Below are 21,055 nucleotides of genomic sequence, written 5' to 3'. Positions count from 1 at the left end.
TTAACTTCTCTAAAAGATAGTCTTAAAAAATAAAACCGGTTGATTCCGCATACAACTTTCTCCCAAAAGTATAAACATAACAAGCAAACTTTAGGAAAAAACGTGCAAAAAATATGAAAAAATTGGCAAACCACTTAGCGCGTTTTACAAATCCTATCAAAACAACATGAACTTGGACCGATTTTAGGTTCAACGACAAGGTTAACATAGATTCTAAATCCAACATAGAGAAAAAACCGCGGCAGTATATGGATCATTACGTTAAAGAAAACATCAAAAACGTTTCACTAGAATGAGCCTTTTGATGGAATGGACGTTCAGCGCGCGGTAAATACAAACACGGGAGATACGAGTCGTTTCAATAAACCGAGAGAAAAGTGTTGTCTTCAAGAAGAAATAATATTCGGAAGAAATCCATCAGATGAAGAATACATTTTATTATACGAAGTATCGGGGTCCTACGAAGCGAATTGCATCCGTCCGTAGACGAGTCGAGGAAAAAATACCCTTATCTCTTAATACTTTCCACGATTTCTACATTAATACACGCATTTTGTTACTACCTCGAATGGCGTTTCAACGCCTCGCTAGTCGTTTAACCGCCAAATGCCAATGAATTCTTTCCTGGGAATATCCGATGGAATCGTTCAATCACCAAGTTATTGATTGCTATTATCGGGAAAGTTGATCGAGCATGTACGGCGAAGGAAAATCCAAATAATTTATCAATAGCGATTGAGAGTGTAATGAAGTAGACAGTTGTTTGTTAAACGATACTCTGATCTTCTGATCTTTCTCCAAGAGAATCGAAGACGTGATTATAACAGAGAGATTTCGTAAATTGCTTTTAATAATTTATTGATATTCTGGATATTTTCGGGCTGGTTTGTAATGCAATGAACTTTTGTAAATGTTTATTTTGACAGTACTATCTATTTCGATCTTAATATTTATAAAAGGAGAAAACTTTAAATATTTTATCCCTAAAAATACTTCTGGTATTTTATAATTTTGGATAGAGCATTAAAACGCAAAATTTCACCAACTCAATTGAATTCGATCTTTAAACTATTAATGAAAAAGCGCTTAATACTTGAACAAATTTGAAATCGGGAAATACGACAAAGTTTTATTAACAAAATCAATTAAAATTAAATCAGGAACTCATTAAAATTTAACAAAATAATGGCAAAAATATATTACATCTAAATGTAAATCGTTACGGAAGAAAACCCAGGAAGTTAATTAAATATCAAACTAGCCTAAACCCGCAGATGATATTTTTTAATCGGTTAAGAAAAACAAAATCACGATTTCTATTTTTTTTAGTTTATTCAGTTAATTCCGAAGAAATATAAAACAATTTTCTTTCTTCTCCGAGAATGCGGGATTCTAGCCAGCAGTTATAGTAAAGAGGAGAATTCCGGTGAAAATCGTGTATTTGATATTTCTCGTTCATTTTAGAAACCCCGAAACAACCGAGAGCGTCCGCGTCTAGTTAAAGAAAGGGCTCAAGATGCCGTTAGATTTGGCGTACACGTTTTATCCGTTCGGTCCATTTCCGAAGCTGCTCGCGTCAAAATCCGCGAAGAGCGTTAGTAATGGCCCTTCACGAACTGGCGCGTATAATAGACATTCGTAATCGTGAATATGTTCCGTTGGCATATGGCCCCCTCCTTCTAAAGGGTCTTGATTCCCTGAACCGAGATGGTTCCGGAGATATGCTAATTCGAGCCGTTGTTTCTCACAGGTTACGCAACTGCCGCCATGTTCTTACATAATCTACCACGCATCGAAACATTTTGCTCATATATACTTACATAGAGCGAGATGCAGGTATTGGTTAGATTTATGCAAGCGTATAATTTATTACGTTAAGGCATTATACTCTACTTTGAAGCTGGTAACATTCGGTCTTAAAAAATAAACTGAGACCACGGTACTATTCTAAAATGCCGCGGTACATATACGCTTTTTCGTGAGGTAGATTAACTACTCAAATTTCGCGGCTCGTTTCTATCGTGATACGTAGCGCGTGAGGTACACGGGTTCCGCGAAGAATCGCTTCTTTCGAACTCAGTTTCATTTGTTTCTGATATTTTACTTTTGAAACTACGTGTTATTGGTTCAGATTTTTCAAAATTATGACTTACGTACGCGAGAGCTAAGAGGTGGAAAACGGTAGATGACATTACTTTTGTCAATATCAAAGCAGTAGGACCACTTGAAATGGGTGGGAAAGTCGAAAGGGTCGCCGGTCTGAAAACAGTACTCAAAAGTGGAATCCACTTCACCTTGAGTCCACATGACTACCCTATACACTGTCACACTATCGCAGAGTTTCTTCTCAATTATAATGGCTAAAACTGGCATTCAAACTGGCTAAAACTGGCATTCAAACTGGCTAAAACTGGCCTTCAAACTGGCTAAAACTGGCCTTCAAACTGACCGAAATTGGGCTTTAAGGACCGTGGCTTTGAATTTCTCCCAATACTATTCAAACTCTGGCCGAATATCGTTCATCCACTCAATCAAAAACGAGGAATCTGGAGTTAGCCTACTTGCATTTTATAAATAATGGAATAATAATGTGAAAGATTTAAATAAAGGCAAAACATTAACAAGGAGACGTACCGAGGTGTTTCTCCTCGATTTTTTTTTCAAACTCGGGGGTTAAGTAGACCTTCATGTACCTTGAAAGCTCCTAAAGGGAAAGGTTTCAATGGCCATTCGTTTTGGCATGGCAACCAAAATGTTTTTCACAACTAAAGTTTAATTTTTCTCTGCGTAAAATAGCATGGCAAAATCACGGTTTGCTATTTTAAAAAAATTTAAAAAATTATAATTTTGGCAAAACAATTGGGTAAAATCAATAAAATTCGGTAAAATCGATAAAAATGGGAAATATCAATAAAATTCGGTAAAATCGTTAGGGTTTACCAACCGTGATTTTGCCATGCTATTTTAAGTGGAGAAAATTTAAACTTGAGTTGTGAAAAACATTTTTGGTTGCCATGGCAAAACGAATGGCCATTGAAACTTTTCCCTTTAGGAGCTTACAAGGTACATGAAGGTCTACTTAACCTCCGTGTTTGAAAAAAAAAAATGGAATGCAACACCTCGGGATGTCTCCTTGTTAGTGAAGTTTTCAAAATACCAAACTACCAATAATCTGCTAATACTAATAAAACCATCGTAGACCTAAGTCATCGATCGAATTGCAATGCCATAATTTTAGGTGGCTGACCTACAGAATCCGAATATGCAAATTGCAGAAAAAAAGGTATACAAAATAGCGTCATAGAGCCGCGCTATAGTGTTATAACGTAAAAATGCAAATGATGATTGAACGCTGGATCTCTCGTGCTGGCCATTTCTCCGGATAACAAGGTGTGGGAGGACCTCTCCTTAAGAATAAACAACTTAGCCAAAATAAGCCGAACAATCAATCAAATGTCAAGATAGATATTAAATAACGGTAGAGTTTCCTAAGTTTACCCGATACACGCGATAAAAAAAGTGAAAAAAATCACTTTAGGCTGAGAGGCCGCGAAATTACTGTCAATGACCCTGACGGCGAAAAAAATCTCCAAAAAATAAAGGGTTGATAGGGAAAAAAGATAAAAGAAAAAAATAGCTCTTCATCTCGAAATCAAACCATCTCAATAACAAGCGAGCTTCGAAGCCGGCTCCTCGACGACCTTTGACTTCGACCGCAACTTATCAATCGCACTCGAGACACTCGATCCGCGCGTATAAACTGGATTTGATGCTCGCAATATACCTAATATTCCGCAATTTTACCATTACGAATTAAGTTAGACGTTCGTCGAAACTTCCCAACCATTTCCGCTCCGTATTCTCTAACTTATTTCTTCGCGTTGGAGGTAGTTGAAACGGCGGACGAACCGTACCGGAAGCTATTCGGAATAGCGAGGCGCTTTGGGTTAGAGGAAGTCGCAGTCTCTAAGGAGGCACTGATAAGGGATTTAGTTTACGGGGAAGATTAGGAACTAGCCTTTAACTAATGGCGGCTCTTCCTGTTGCGCGTTACGTTCCCAAGGTCAACTATTTGGGACGGCTCGAAAGAACCGACCGCGGAAATATGAATTTATTTATTCCGAGCACTTTTTCGGATCGTATTTCCGTCAATGGAAATCCATTTAAAGGAATTAAGAGTCTTTGTTTCCTTAAACGCGAGTCCAGCTGCGCGCGATTTGAACTCGAAACGTGAATAATACGCTGTCTAATCTCTCTCTCGCGCTCTCTCTCTCGAAAGGGAAATAAATATAATCAACTTTGGCCTCTCCTTGTTTGTCGGTGGTGTTAAAGAGTACGCATCCACGCTGTCTCGAAGGTAAAATAGCGCGGATTTTTATGGAAAACTACGTTTCCTTATTTTGACGTAATCTAGCCTGACGCCAGGGTCAAAGTGAATTCGCTGGAGCGTCACGTTTGTAGTGAATCTAGTGAATCTCTTTACATCTATTTTTATTAAACTAATCCTAATAACTTTAGGTTCAATTTCGTTAAGAAACCGTTGTAGTAATAATGCAATTTAATTTAGATTTAATCAAATTACTTTATATGATTGATTTATCTTAAGTTTTATTTTTATTATTGTAAATCGACGTATTGAATCCTTGAAAAATTCTACTAGATTGAGAAATAATAGCGGTTTTATGATAAAAAGATCATTGTCAAAAAACACATAAATGGTTTTCAATTCGTATAATAATGTGACAGTATTTTCATACTTTGAACTATTACTCGGATTATAAAAGCGTTTAATCCACGATGGCATCATTATCACTTTCGTAACGAAACGACCTTCAAAATGTCCTTTGTCTTTTTTTTTTGATAAAATTGAGAAATTTAAGAGACGCCTTTCTATTGGCCGAGGAATAATGACATCACGTTTGATAATGGAGCCAAGGAAGATCGAGAAGAGCCGAGTTGCAAACGATCAGTCTAATTATCAACACAGGCAAAGAAGAAATTTTTACGTAATAGAATAAAGTTTTCGCTGATTTAATTAGCGTATAGATTTATAGGTAAAGTCCCTCGCGGAATTGAAAAAAATAATTTCATCTCGATTTCCTATCCTATTAGCAACGTGCAACGAATTTAAAAAAAAGACACAACTATTTATATTCAGAGTGGGACTTTAATATCTCGAAGCCCTTAGCGTGGTTAATCTTAAAAAGAGATCGGATTTTTTTTAAATAAAGGAAAAGATCACGATTTGTGATGAGTTGATCACGGAGCAACTTTTAATCTCAATTAAAAATTTAGTAATTATACCTTTCTCGTGGTACAACGACTCTTTAAAGAGCTATTACTTTAATAGTAAAATATCTATCGCGGTTTTGGCGGTACAATATCAAAAATAAGCGAGTATAGTGTCTGATGATCTCTTTAGTTCGTCACGTCGTGTCAGAGATATTAAGCAATTCCAAAACGTATGCGGGATAGATACGCTGTTTGGAAAATGGAAATTCCAGCCTACAAAAAACAACGTCATTTATTCGAGTGTCGTCTTCCTGTTATTACGGTGGAGAATTTGTTTAAGCGCGAAAATATTCCTCCTAAGATATTAGAATATATCTTAATTACTTAACTCGAGGCTAAAGGTATTTATTTGACAAAACCCGAAATTAAACGCATAGGAAATCCGTACAATGACGAATAATCCGCTTCGAAAAGCGAGAATGAGCAACTTCGCGATCTTTTAAGATAAACGTTATTCGCGCTTCAAATTACATATTTTCGAGACAGATAGCTTATTAATGTTTTATAAATGGACGTGAATTCTTATTGGATTCGTAATCTGGTTGGCATCTAATTGCTTCTGCGAGAGAGAGAGGGATATCTTCATTAAAGTCGTGGTTCTTGTACGGAACGGGTTATGTCGTTTACCTCCAGGGAGACATTTGGTCGGGGTTTCACCGGTCGGACGACACTAACTCTCGGGGAATGTCTGTATTACGATTGTTTTTAACGATTTAGATTCCTCTATATTACCATCAGCCCCACCCACGGAATTTATTTAAATTTGTTCCGTCTTATCTAACTTTAAAACCCTTCGGGAAATTAAAAAAATATATATTAACTTTGTGTTAGCAGAAGCAAAGAATATTTTTAAGCAGACCTCCTTGCTGAAATTAAAAGAAAATTTAAAATAAGAAAATGGCGTCAGATTTCGGTTGTTAGAAATATTTTAACATGGAAAGGACTCGTTATTTTCATCTACTAAAGCGCGTGTTTATAGCGTAAATCTATTTCGAAAAAATACGAAGACGTGGAATACAAAAACGAGTCCCTCTAAAGCTTTCGCGGTCCATACTGCGAAACCCAACGTTTCGTAACAACACCCTTAAGCTAAATATACTTGTATAAAAACAGTCTCGATACAAATATATCATATTTGAGTATACCAGAAAATTCCATCGCTATTACTGTTGATGAGATAATTTGTATAATACTGTCGCTACCCCAACTGATTCGATATAATTGAAACGAAAAGGCCACCCAGTGTATTTAACGCAGAGTACCGGTAGATTAAAATGTACCTTTATCCGGGTTTTTATTGTATAAATACGTGTAATTCCCAACATTCCCTATCCGTATGATTAAAAACGATACCCTCCAATCGAGAAATGGTATAAATTTAATATATCGTATACATCGTCCAAGGGAACGTAAATTAATTAAAGATTTAATAAGTAGCATACGGTAGCGGCCCTTTAATGGCCGTTATTAAATCTCTAAATGTCCTTTTACGCCATAGGCCACGCATAGTGGATCTACATGACTCGGAGGCATTGTTCTTGAAGCTGAAACCCCTCTTTGAGTCAACCAACTGCCAAAGGAATCAGGAAAAATATTCTTTATTGCCAAAACATTCAACTTTACCGAAAGAGAAACAAATCGATGGGCCCCATGACACCCCGTGGAAAGATACTAATACGCGTGAAAATAATCATTGAGAAAAAAGAGTTTCTAGTTTAATGACTTAACTTTAATAATGTTCATTACTAATTTCAAGTTTCACGGGGCGTTGCTTATGACACTCGAAATATCAACTTAGGATACGGATATACTAGCGTCGACTGTAATGACCCGTCTTTTACATAGACACCAATTTATCAATAGTGTTTGTTCGAATCAAGTGTGTGTAGAATGGGTATCGGTTTAACTGTTTTTCTGAGCTCGCGTCTCTCTGTCCTTAAGCTGACACGCTACTTCGGTGTTGTATTGTTATTCAGTTTATATTTACTCTAGTCTTCTATGACTGTAAGAAAATGCAGACCCGCAATTCAAATAAAAGAAAATTTAAAAAGTTCATTAAAATCCCCCAAAATTTGCCTTTGAAGAGGATGTCGAGTAACCGGAAATGCTTTGTCCCATAGAATCTCCCCAGTTTCAAAGTGTATTGCTCGAATGCCGATAACGGTCTATAGATACTACAAATACAAAGAAAGAACAATTTAAAACGTGTCATTGTAAAAAGGATCTTTTGAAATCGCAGTCAAAAAAGGAACGCAGTTTCCCGATTAATTTGAATCCGGAAGACGAGCTGGCCCCGAGGGCCCGAAAGATGGCGACAATTAGACGTCATTTAAATGACGCTATTAATCGCGAAGATAATTCTTTGGTCAATTAGCTCCGTCAAGGTGAGCTATTAGCGAGAACGGGAATGCGCTTTTCACGTCAAGGTAACAAATAGAGAGGCGTATTAAACGGAAGATTCAAAGAAAGCGAAAAGTATATTTTCCGGACTACGCACCGCTGATTTGTTTAGAAGTTTACGAATTAATATACGCTATGCCAACATCACTCATCTGCCTCCGTAACTTTCGCTGGATGAGATAATTGGCGTGATGTGATCCGAAAAGATCTCAAATTTGCTTTAAATCGAAAGCGAATGGAATCAACTCATCGCGCCGTGAGAAAGAGCCCAACAACCAAAGAAATATTACACGGCTTTTATTATTTACCGCCAAAACGCCGCTGAATGGAAAATTAATATTTATCGAGTGTTATTCACGAAAGGGAATTGTTCAGCTATATCGCCGATATTACCCGGATAAAAATACCTTAAATTGTTTTTGCTTTAATGATTTTTTGCCATTAGAGAGTTTTAGCACGAACTAAATATCGTTTCAAATTTCGGTCACGTAAAATATGAAAACACAAATATTTATTGAAAACCGTTAGCTACGTTTTAAAATAATTAAATAAAAAAATTAAGTGTATATAAGTGAGACACAATTACGTTATCTAGCGTTTTTATTCGGTGTTAAACTAAGTATTTTAGCTCAAAATGAACAATTTATACACGTAAACGCTGCTACAGTCTAGACCCCGCGATTCCGCGAATAAATCATACTGGTACCGAGTGTTTGACAGACGCTAGCAACTAGGAGCAACAAACACAAGGAGAACGCAGCTAGACTTTAAACACGCTAACGCAGTGTTGTGTACAAATTTCATTTGACGAACCTTTACGCTGAACGTTTTACGGAAAGAGGGAAGACAATTTCCGAATTTTCCCCTTCCGACGGCAGCAGGCGCTAAAGCGTCTAACCAATGAAAAATGTACGCAAGAAAATGCACGACTTTTGACGGGCTGCGTTCTCCTTGTGTGGGCAGTGCTGTGGTTGTTGCTCCACGCTAGTAATAAAACTATAAATTTTACGCGTTATCGAGTTAATTTCGATAAATGACTTGGGCCTAAGGTGGTGCCTTGGGTATTAGCCTAGCTAATTGACAATAACACGTTTGTGGTTTCAGATGGTGAGCAGCGCAGGTAATACTCTGGGACCGTATGGGATGTATCGAATTCAAGGTACGTTCACTGTAACCTCTACTATAGTCAAGGCCATCTTAAGACTTTTTGGGGCCCTGGGCTAAATTATTTCTTAAGACCTTTGCGATCCCCAACGGTTAGCCTTTGTATGTCCGTTGTCTAAATTCAACTACACAACAATCAAATCAAAACTTTTAATTTCAAAAGTATAACATAGGCCTATTGAAAATCAGATTTTTACTGACAGTGACTCGCTTTTAGGTTTAGAAATTGTGGTACCGTATGATACGCGATGTGGCGATGAGTCAAATTACTTTAGACGTAACTAAAAGATATGTAATATAAAATGAACATAAATAATATTTAACCAACTAAATCCTTATCCCTAGAATAGTGGTGGTAAGGCTAGCTTTTCCGGGGCCCCAAAACTGGCTAGGGGCCCTGGGCTGTAGCCCACTTAGCCCATGCCTTAAGATGGCCCTGACTATAGTTTAAATAACGGAATGTAATTAACCTGGTCACTTTCAGACTCAGCCGTTACGGCTTTAACGCTGGACGCGCCGTGCCGATCGACGCTCGAGTGTCTACTATTCGTACCAAACAGTCAGTGCGATTGGAACCAGAGGACTTGCTCGTGCCGCCACAGACACGTCAGGTTCAACGATACAACGTGCTTACCACGTGAGTCCCGACCATGACGCGTTAGTGGGGAATGATTCGTTTATACGTGGCATTTTAAATTTGTACCGTAGCTTCGTTGTTAACGTACGGATGTACGATGGACGAGCAGTGTACCGCCAAAGTTCCAAACAGTAGGTGCAGCGCCGACGGCCTTTGTCAATGTCAGCCTAACTTTGTTCCGTTAAGATTCGACAAGTGCCTTCCACGTAAGTACACCTAACTTAATCTAAATCGGTATGTTCGTGACCAGGGATAACCCAATGACCCGTCCAAAATGTGTTTATTTCGCTTACGTAGCGTCGAAAATCCACGACTACTGCCTAACCGATCATCAGTGCCACTTGGGTAGCAAGTATAGCTACTGCAAGTACATTATTCCGAGGGCCTACGGGAAGTGCCAATGCCCGCTTAACTACATGGTTACGCAAGAACGCCACTGCCTGCCGCGTAAGTATCTCCTCCGACCACGACCATTCCTACACACCCGCGTGCTGAATTCCTCGGCCCTATCATAACACTTATATATATAAGCTGGCTGACAAATAACCGTAATTTAAAATTGCCGTAATATTTGCGAGAGATGTGACACCGCCATCAATCGAATTGGGCCCCACATAAACACGTATATACGTGTCACGGAACGTTGTTATAAAATCATTTCACGCGCCTTTTCCCAAACGGAGGGATATACTACTTAGAAGCGTTTGCATTTTCTCCGTAATTATCATCGCGCAAAATTACACGAAGTTGGAAATCTTAAAGAATGGGCTCCACGCGCGTATTGAAAAGTGTATAACGATTAAATGGTTAAGAATGGAAGTTATGGAACCCTTAATAGCCTCCGTAACACGGAAAGTACGATGAGATTTTGGCGAATTTAAAAATTTCTTTCTTTGGTTTGATAATGTAAAGTATTGAAACATTCAAATTGACGTTGGTTCACTTGTCATGAGCTAAAATTGAAACTAGAATTATCACAGTTACAGTAATTATTTTTAAAGTTAAAACCGCGAATTATTGAACCTCCTAATTACACTATCGAAAATTTTCTAACGTAACAAACAAAAACCTATTATTATTAGAGGTTACAAGAGGTTTTTAATACCGTGACTCCATCTGTCGATTTAAAAGCCGCGTAAGGGAGTACACTTTGTATTCGACTATATCTAGGGGTCTTAAAAATATGTCAAACTGTGTTTTACCGACGTTCCCTCTCCAAATAATTGGTCAATTTTGCTATCAAACGGGTTGAGAGTTTTGGAGGATATATAAAACGTAAAATTTCGACAAAGGCGTAACATTTGATGGGACTGAATTGTACATTATATTCATATTTCGTAAATCGACTTTATACAGAAATGTGTAATTTCGAATTTATTTATACCATCTAGTTTTATAGACGCTTGGGTTGAGCCGGTATTCGTAAATTGTGGTTAGTCGCGATTAGAAGTGTGGCTTTCGTAATAACTAGAAAATGCGTTCCTTAGTTTCACTAAACCGCAAACCGCAAACCCGTTGAAAGTTACGGCATCATTGGTGGCGGTAAATGTAACAACAATTCTTCCCGGATATGTTAGGTCAGATACGAAGCGGTTGTTTCCAAACGCGGCACTAAAAGCTTCCCTTCTCCAACTCGAAGACGTGATGCCCCGCAGGTTATATTATAAAAAGTACGCCCCCCCCCCCTTCCTTCCTTATGTACCAAAATAAAAGGGAAATAAGGGGGTGAATGTGCATTTTAACTGGTAACTTCATGGCCAATTTAAAGTGCCGAGTTACAAAGCGGAGTTCAAGCGCATGGGCGGATTCTTAAAATTACACGAGTCGTAAAAATGGCGAATGGGTCAACAGCTCTATTGACCCGCGCGGGAAATGATTTGAACTTTGTCACCTCTGCTAGACGGAAAACGAGTGGGATTTTTGGAATGTAAGCGTATCCAATATTTCTACGCCATTAAATTGGATAAGAAAGGAAACTTTCTATCGGTATTTGTTAGGTTACTTATTTCCGGTAATATTAGCAAGAAGAAGTACCTAACTCAAAGCTAGCTCTCATAACTAGAACAACTTCAACGTCTTCTCAATTGATGGATTTTGAAATGACGTTTTAGCGCGCAACACGACAGGTACATGTCTTGGGCACACAGCCTTCTTTGAGTGCTTTTTTGACCATAACATGTAGAGGTATTTTCACGCGCAAAATGAATTTTAAAAGCCGTCAATTCCTACACTTTAATTAATTTCATACAAGCACTGTTAAATCCCCCAAAAAATAATAAAATCTAGCTGATTGGATTTGTACAGAAATGTTATTTCAAAATTTTGGAGTTTCACGTTAAGGTTTCTACGCTCAAAATGGTAATTCAGAAACGTGTACTTAAATAAGAAACGTTGCCCCGAATGTAAGGGTAGCGAAAATATCCAAATTAATCCTTTTTACATATTTTTTAGAGGTTGATTGTGTGATTTCGATGATGGGTGCCAAAACCGGTCCGGCGGTGAAACGCGGTGACGGAACCCAGAGAAAATTTGCTTTTCGGTGAAATGTAATAAATGTAAACGTAGCTAATTGGGCAATTTCTAATTTCGGGGAGAAAATTTCTTCTGGGATCGGAGCGCGATTTTTGCGAAACCGATCCGATAAACTTCAACGGGTTTTAATATCGTGTTATTGTAGTTGCTATTTTAAAAGGAAAGAAGATTTTAAATTGGAGGCCCCTTAATAAATGGGTGACGGCTAATGGCGGCCACGCTATACGATCTGCTATTACATATTACAGAATAGGGTGCCCCATTCCCTCCCTGCACTCAAATTTTAAACGCGTGTACGAGGAAGTGATTAATAATAGGCTGCCTATATCGAATGTTACCATCATTACAAACGTTTCACCATCACAGTTGAGGATTGCGCGCCTTGACCGAAAATTCTAAACGTTATATAAAGTTAATTAGGGTTTTTACTAGAGAGAGTTAGATAACATTCCTGTTACAATGCTACGTTCGTTTACAAAATCTTAGCCGTAATAAACATCTCTACGCAATGATTGCATCGTAGTAGTTTCATAAAATATTTAGAAAATAATTTCTCATTTATTGAATTTAGCTCGAAAGCGTACAAAACCTATAGTTTAGAATTTTTCATGGTCTATTTAAAGTGAAGATCGTTATTTATTTTATAACGTAACCAATTTATGGAACCCATTCTTTCTTTAGGTGTTAAACCCATTTAAGTGTCCGTTGATACTTTATTCGTAACGTTTAGCTGATTGTTTCACTGGAAAAAAAGCAATTTTTTTTTCACAAAAATACCCAACTCATGCAGAAAATTACTTTAATTTTCCAAGTCACATATTTTGGTGGATAAAAATTCTTAACAACAAATTATTTTAATTTTTTATTTATAATTTATAGACATTGATATTTTTTCATAGATAATTAATTTATTCACCATGGTAAAATTCTATACTAAAACTATAAATAAAAGACGACCGATACTTCATGGTTTAAAACATTTTAATGTTAAAATTGATAAAAACGCTAGCTTTCGGGTCGAAACCCCTCTTCAGGCGTCAGGTTTAAAATTGATATTTTTTAAATTACAAATATTTTTCATAAATTGCTAATTTTTGGAAAATTAAATTCATGCCTAATTATTAATAGAGCTCCATTATTTTTAAATAGTCCCTTTTACAGGTTTTTGAGGAAAAAAACATTTTGATCTAGCAAAATATTTCCCAATTAATTGAAACGTCCACAACCGTGAAAGCTACCATTAAGAAGAAAGACAAAGACGGCGTAATTAAAACCGTGATTCATGACTAAAATACCCCAACACAAATTTATCCCAAAAACCTTGAACTTCCGGAGGAATTTCATTAAAAAAAATACTAACGAACTGATTTCTTTTGGTCCATTAAAAATGCAGATTTAACTAGTCCTTGCGCGAGTACGGAAGATTGCGAAGCGACGACGGCGAATAGCCACTGTCACAAAGAAGACGGGGGACCAGTTTGCAGATGCAAGCCAGGCTTTGTCGTGTCTCGCAATGGACTTCAATGCGAACCGGAACTCATTAAAGGTATATAATGGGAAGACAGGCAGTGCACGTGAATGAACGAGCCAGTCAATTAATCACGCGATGAAACGGAATCGGGGTTTAACGGAAATTAAACCGTATAATTAAGCCGCTATATTAGCGAGAGGTCTTTATAATAAATGCCTGTCAGCCAATAACGACCTAATTAAAATTGACACCGAAGGCAGTCATTTGATTCGTTTTTCGAAATCACCCTTTTCCTTAATTTTAGCCGAAAGCGTCATTCCCGTCGACGTCTCCGCGGCGGTGTCGTTGGGCCACAAATGTAACCACAGCGGAGAATGCGTCGCCAGAGACTCCAACAGCGCCTGCATCGATGGAAGGTGCAATTGCGTCAAGTCGACGCCCAAATGCAACGCAATCAATACGGGTAAGTGCGCTCGTCATCCTCAAACAAACGTCATGAGTAATCCTACAATGCAAGCCCTTCGTGCCACCTAGGAGCAACAAACACAGCACCCCACACAAGGAGGACGCAAACCGTACAAATTCGTGGATTTTCTTGCCTACATTTTTCATTGGTTAGACGCTTTAGCGCCTGCTGCCGTCGGAAGGGGAAAATTCCAAAATTATTTTCAGCGTGAAGACTCTTCCAATGAAATTTGTACACAACACTGCCTTAGCGTGTTTAAAGGCTAGCTGCGCTCTCCTTGTGTTTGTCGCTCCTAGGTGCCACGCTAGCCAACGCTACCTACACTAACTGATACCGTTAACTTCAACAAGCTTGTATAGAAATGGGAAACCGAAGAAGTCGGGGAATACCCCTTTAACCAGTGAGGATCAAACTTGCAAACTCATTGATGAAAGATATAATTATGTATTATTGGCCTATCCGTTATTTACATGCTGTCAAGCAACGTTAAAATTGAAAGACTACATAAGAAACTTTTTATTGCTGACGCCCTCTCCAAATCTCCAAAAAACTATAATATGACTCTTAACCGCAAGTTACTAGATAGGCCCTTGCTTACAATATTTCCGAATTTTGAACTGACTTCTGCTATGCCGTCTAGAGTAATCGTACTATGAGTAAAAACAATTAAAACATAAACTACTAACTGAAATAAATTTTCAGTATAACTGGACATATTGACCACCAGATTATTTTTTAAATAAATGCAATATTTAAATATAAAAGAATAATAAAACGAAACTAGGGCTGCGTTCAACAACTCTAAAAAAGCTCAGCGCTGAGCTCAACGGTCAGCTGTTTTTTGCTGAACGGGTTTTTTTACTTCCGGTTTTGACGTCAAGTTGATCATCGGAGACTCAGCGGAAACATCGGCTGAGTGTGATGGTTTTTCCGTTGCTCATCGGTGTCGTGACGTCATTCGACAAAGTTAAAGGAGGGGTAGCAGACGATATTTTGTTCGTTAAGTCAGCCGGAAAGACGATAATAAACGCCGAGCTGAAAATTGATTCCCATTCGATATACCGCTAACGTTCAACTTTACGCTGCTAATTTTCCGTCGAGTGTGAAACCAGCTTAAATCGTACAACAACTTTTAAATTTTTGTGACGTAGCGTTGATTAAAAGAACTCAACGGTTTTTCTCCGTTGATAGTTGTTGAACGCAGCCAAGGATTTCATAATCGGATAAAAAAAAACTGCAAAATAAAACGTTTTAGTTCAATACTTAAATGGCCATCCGGTTTAAAAATAACTAGGATGGTACTTTTAAGAGGAAAGTAGAAGCCCACGCTGATTTCATAGTTAACTGATTCCGTTCTGGGGTATGACGTCAAAGTAGCATACTTTCACCAAATGCATTGCAACTCTATACATTCTGCATATAGAGGGTGTTAAGCGATGCAGTACCAATAACTCAAAATGTGTTTTAGCTAGGAATTTTAAATTTTCAGGACACATAGAACGTGACAACGAAAATAAATTTCCATGACCTTGAACCATGTCTTCAAGGTCATCCAAGATTTATCTCGAGAACCATTAGAGATACAAAGTTGGTTTCAATTAGAAAAGTGTTCCTCGTCACATTTTAGGACTAAATAGCTTTTGTCCCACCTAATTTGACCAATAACAAGTCGAGGGATTTTTGTCCTTATGAAAATAATGTACCAGAGACCAGGTTGAAGGGCTAATCACTCGAAAAGTACTCATGCTAGAGTATCAAAATTTGCTAGACATTCTCATCTGGTAAGGGGTGTTCAGAAATTTCCAACTCGGATGACCTGTAACTAATGGTTCAAGGTCATTCAAAGTTTATCTCGAAAACCAATGGATTTATAAAAATTGTTCCAATTTGAAAGGTTTTATCATAGTGTTTTGCATCGGGTTAAAGCCATTTAGACTTAATATATCAATTCACACACTTTTCAAATTGAAACCATTTTTCGAAATCCATTGGTTTTCGAGATAAACTTTGAATGACCTTGAACCATGAGTTAAAATTTCAAATTCCAACCTAAAACACATTTTGAGATATTGGCCCTGTATCGTTTTTTAATTAAGACGCTGTTTATCCTGCTCTTGGATTGGCAACGACTATTTAAACAATTTTAAGTAAATTAAAACAGGTGGTCCCGAGCAATGTTTTGTCTACTGAATTTACGAATAAGTCGTTTATTTTACGCCTTTTAGGATCATGAAATACGTTAATTTCCTATATACGCTACGCAATTAAAGTTTTCCAAACGAAAGGTCGATTTAACTATTACCTTTAAAACAATTAAGAGCATTCGAATTAAATAGTTGAACCCTTTCATTATCCGTAATGGTGTCCACCTCGTAATTAATAAACCATCAAGTTTAATGTCGGTAATCACTCTACGGTAGAGCGGGACTAGTAAACATGAACGAAACACCCTGTATAAGGAGTTAACTCGGAAGGCTTACAGGATACTGGAGAGATAATAGAAGCGTCACACAAATCAAAAGTCAAAGGCTTCGTGGCCAAACCAGAAAGTCCGGCATCGCAGAAACTTTGAGAGCAATTATACAATCTATTACCTTCAAACCTTTGATGCATATCGGCATATTCTTTAAAGACTTAAATTGAGTCGGTCTGCTTATAGCTTCAAAAGAATCCCAATCTCTTTTCATTGGGGCTAAAAAGAGGCAGAAAACCCATCATGACTCAAAAACACACTTTCTCTCCACCGTAACAACTCCCCGCGAACATAGAGAACCTTCTTACGATTTAGGTCTATTCACGTTGTCTACCATAAAAAGTGGTTTTTCTTTCTTAATAGTTATTATAAGAAAATAGCTTGAATTTAACCAACGACCATCATTGGAGTTGGAGGTGCTGCGTGGGGATTGCGAGGTGTCGTTGACCCAAATTTAAAAGCAGCTAATGACTCTCCAAGTAAATTACACAATGACCTTGAAATTTTCTAGCTCGAAGCGGCTTAGACATAATATGGAGTTGAAATATTCCTAGCAACTACGCATGGGAAAATGAGTTTTAATTACCCGTGTTGAATTATAGGTGTTTGTCCGCTTACGTAAGAAAGGGGGATGGGGCTGACGGGTACCTTATGGAATTCTGTGCGCGTCAAAGTACCACCAAAATACGAGACACCACATGAACGAATTAAGTCTTCGATTAAAGATTTATTTTTCAATGTTTAAAAAATGCGTTTAAGATGTGCGCGGCAAACGCTTATTCCTGGCAAATTTCACTATGCACCAATGATTTTATTATAAATATTCGTCGTTTCGAGTTAATTATATACCTGAGAAAAGAAAATGACAAAATATTAGTGGTCATCAGAGTGAATTTCTATTTCTTGCGTATAATTATGGTAATTTAAAACTTGATAAACATGGTAAAAATACGAAAACACCTCCAAAGACCAAAACACCAGAAAAATATTTGTTTTGATCCGGTGCCCTTATAATAGACCGTATGAGAATTCCACAAGGCTTAGCTTTACTTTCACTTTCGGATTACTGGGTAAAGAAAGCCTCGTGGATTCATCCTCTACTTGAAGCTTTAGGTCGGTGGTTCTTTAGTCGTAACGCAAAATTATCGTTAAACTTATAGTTACGACACAAAATGCGTCTCATAATATATTGCCCGGCACTCGTTTCAGGTTGCAAAAATGACACTTTCCAGTGCCGAAACGGCCAGTGCATATCGTGGTATTTCGTGTGTGACGGACAGACCAATTGCGCCGATGGTAGTGACGAAGCGTTTTGCAATGCCAATGGTAAAATCTAAACAATCGCTTCTTAGATTTTAACACTTAGAACATTATTCGCCATCCGAAACAGACTGTCCCAGGGAAGCCTTCAGATGTAACGATGGCACGTGTCTCTCGAGGGCCACAGTTTGCAACGGAAGGTGGGAATGTCCGGATGGAAGTGACGAAGCGCGTTGTTATAAAGGTCAGTATATCCATTGTGGCTAAATAGAAATAGATTTGCAAACAATAAAGTAACGAGAGAATGAACATTTGCAGGTATCCCGTGCGATCCTGACGCTTTCCGATGCGCCAGCGGACAATGTCTGCCTCTGTACACGTTCTGCAACGCGGTCATCGACTGTTTGGACGGCAGCGACGAGTTAGAGGACGTTTGTGACAAGGGTAAAGTCAACTCAACTCGCGTAAAGACATTTCAAATTCGTAATAACCATTCTGTTTGTAGGTGATCGTTGCCCGATTAACAGTTTCCAATGTGACAATAACCGGTGTCGGTCATCCGCCATCTTATGCAGCGGTGTAGACGGATGCGGGGACAACAGTGACGAGACAGACTGCGAAGTTTGTAGTAAGTGTCACCTTTAACTTCTATGAGGAAATTCGTCGCTTTAGTTTCGTAAGTGGCGAGAGGTAAAACTAGCAATCTCCGACTGGGAAGATTCCGTTTGTAGTTCGAACAAAAACAGTAAATAATAGGTTACGCAGCGCAATATTCCGGATAAGTTATTTTTCAAAAAAGAATATCCCGAAATTACAAACATGGACGTGTAACTGGTATCGCTTTTACAATGATTGGTATTTTACGATGAAAAGTAGTAAATAATAGGTTCTAGACGTAATATTTCAGAGAAGGGATTTTTCAAAACGAATATATCCTTAACTTAAAAACATTTTATGACGACATATAGAAAACAATAACTTTTTTTTCTTCCAAAACCGATATCCTTAAATTACAAGCGTAACTAATATCAGAAGTAAATGAACCGAAGTTATCAGACTGCTATACTCCCCATGTTGGAGGCGTTTTCCTTATGAAGTTACATGTTTACCTCGAATTTGAAATTTTGCGCGCTCCTAGGCCAAAAAAAAGTTTTTGTTTTTATGAAACCATTTTTTATACATAGAAATAGCCATACCAACAATTCCCAAGTGCAATTTATCACGTCAAAAGACGGGGATGGAAATTAGATTTTATTTGACTCAATTTTCTCATCATTTTCATAAGGAAAACGCACTCCGATTCTGAGCGCTATTTCAATAACTTCGGTTCATTTACTTCTGCTAATATTGCTTCGCGAAACGCTCAACGTTCAAAATTATATTTTGTTTTGAAGGCAAAAAAAGGAATACAAATTAAGAAAGGTCACGGATGATTTTAAAAAATAAAACTATGTTTAAGACCTTAAAACTTCGCTCTTTATTGTCGAACTAGCGTCAGACATAATCTAACATACTATATTCTTTTATTTCAGCCTGCGAAAAACCATGACAGACCATTGATTTGTTCCTTAGCAAGAATACTTAGTAGAAATTTAGGACGAAAAACTTTCCTCATTTTATTTATTTATCAAAAAAAAAACCCCCTGCCATGTGTGTGATACCAAAATCAGCGGGTCGCGAAAAGGTGACTCGGAAGTAGATAGTGACTGCATCGTGTTTTGTTGTTCCTAAAATGTGCGTTCTCAAATTACCCAATCTTCACGATGGAGCGAATTAAAAAAATGGACGCTAGAAATGGCGCCAAATTCCAAGTGCAGCTATTTTTCGAAAGTGACTGAAAAGCTCTCTCTTTTTTGTTTCATTTTTAATTCGAAATTCCCTTTTGGAATAAGGTATAATTATCGAGTGCTAAAGCGTGTTCTACAAGTTTACGTTCATTTCATTAATTACATCTTTCGTGGTTATTTTTCATTTTAGCTTAGACACAATTGTTTTAATTTATGTAAATTACACCGAATTTGCAGAGTCGAAATGGGTAGCGTTAATTTTGCAAATACGAGTGAAACGCTCGGCCTGGAGCGAAAACCCAATGGCAGCTATTTTTTTTTTCATCCGAATCCTCTCGGGCGATGAATTGCCCGTAATTAAATATTCAATTATTAATTTATGATATTAAAGAGCCTTTAAACCAATAAAAATCGCCGAGCCAGCTCTAACAAATGTTTAGGTTAAAGTAATATAAGGAGCTTTTGTTGAAGTTTCTAAATAGTGATACTGCCATTTTCAGTGTAAAGAAAACTTATTTTTTTGGGGAATAAAGAAAAATATTTAGTTAATATTTTTTTGGACGTTCCGTTTTTCAAATTTCGCGCTTTATCTTAACGATTTATTTCCGCCATCTAGAATTAGATATAATCATCACATATACCAAAACCTATAGAATTCATTTAATTTATAGTTTGAAGAATACAAAATTGATATTTTACTTCAAACAAATATTTAAAATGAAAAGCGTTAACTTTTATATTACCGTAATGTCCTATACCTACTATAGATGGCGTAAGCTTTTCTATTGAAGAGAAACCCAACTCTATGGTGATGATGGTATCCGGTGGGATTTAAAATTATTCTCGGCGTCATTTACAAATTGAAATTATATTATAATTTGAACTACCAATACATAATTATTAATTGAATAGACATTTGCGCACTTCAGCAAACGAAGGCCCATTATATTAAAATTTACCATTTTGATATATATGAATTAATAACAGACTAAATCTTTAAATATTAAAAAAAAATATATAAATTACATTATATTGTAAAATAAACTTACAATATCACGTAATTTAACGAAAGGTTTTAAATTTGATGAAAAATAAAATTACATTAAATTGACTGACATTAAATATATTGTAATCATATACGTTAAAATGTTTTGTTACCATGGTTGAATTTTCAATTATAATGAGTATTAAAAGCACGACTGATACTTCATGGTATTTTTATTAAAATCTTTAAATTATAAAGATTTTAATAAAAATACCATGAAATATCAGTAGTGCTTTTAATACTAATTATAATTAAATATATTGTAATTATTTTAAGTGTTGATTAAATTTGACAATTTACTCTAAGAGGAGAATCTAGCGTTGAATCCGACTCCACAAGCAAATACTGACATTTTTGATAATTGAAAAAGAATCTAATATCTGAAGTATGAGAAGCAAAATCAAAGTGAATAAGAGTATCCATTTAACGAAATGATTCGGTTCGAGGGAAGACGTAAGTAATGAACATTCCCGATTGATTTGGGCACCCACTCTTCAGAGACCCTTTTTCAGCTTGGAAGAAGCTTGA

The 21,055-nt window shown here is 37.1% G+C and overlaps 1 protein-coding gene across 4 annotated transcripts in view; it reads left to right on the top strand.

Moving 5' to 3' along the window:
• Positions 1–19,999, top strand: part of LOC149947487 (uncharacterized) — a 47,498-nt gene extending 27,499 nt beyond the window's left edge. For 2 of the 4 annotated variants that reach the window (XM_090171855.1, XM_090171856.1), the window contains exons 3-13: positions 8,797–8,851; positions 9,341–9,493; positions 9,565–9,699; positions 9,791–9,940; positions 13,419–13,571; positions 13,801–13,959; positions 17,645–17,761; positions 17,826–17,939; positions 18,014–18,139; positions 18,201–18,323; positions 19,228–19,999. In XM_090171855.1, coding sequence (XP_090027981.1) covers positions 8,797–8,851; positions 9,341–9,493; positions 9,565–9,699; positions 9,791–9,940; positions 13,419–13,571; positions 13,801–13,959; positions 17,645–17,761; positions 17,826–17,939; positions 18,014–18,139; positions 18,201–18,323; positions 19,228–19,244 — 1,302 coding nt within the window. In that variant the 3' untranslated portion in view covers positions 19,245–19,999. Of the gene's footprint in view, positions 1–5,904; positions 5,979–8,796; positions 8,852–9,340; positions 9,494–9,564; positions 9,700–9,790; positions 9,941–13,418; positions 13,572–13,800; positions 13,960–17,644; positions 17,762–17,825; positions 17,940–18,013; positions 18,140–18,200; positions 18,324–19,227 lie in introns of those variants that run through there. The other 2 variants (XR_016480332.1, XM_090171857.1) reach the window with 2 other exon arrangements.
• Positions 20,000–21,055: the final 1,056 nt, after the last annotated feature.

Source organism: Leiobunum rupestre, chromosome 4 (assembly GCF_980474605.1).
Source record: "Leiobunum rupestre chromosome 4, qqLeiRupe1.1.hap1, whole genome shotgun sequence".
Lineage (NCBI taxonomy): Eukaryota > Metazoa > Arthropoda > Arachnida > Opiliones > Sclerosomatidae > Leiobunum > Leiobunum rupestre.
Note: the sequence above shows the minus strand (reverse complement) of the source record. Positions and strands in the feature narration are given on the sequence as shown.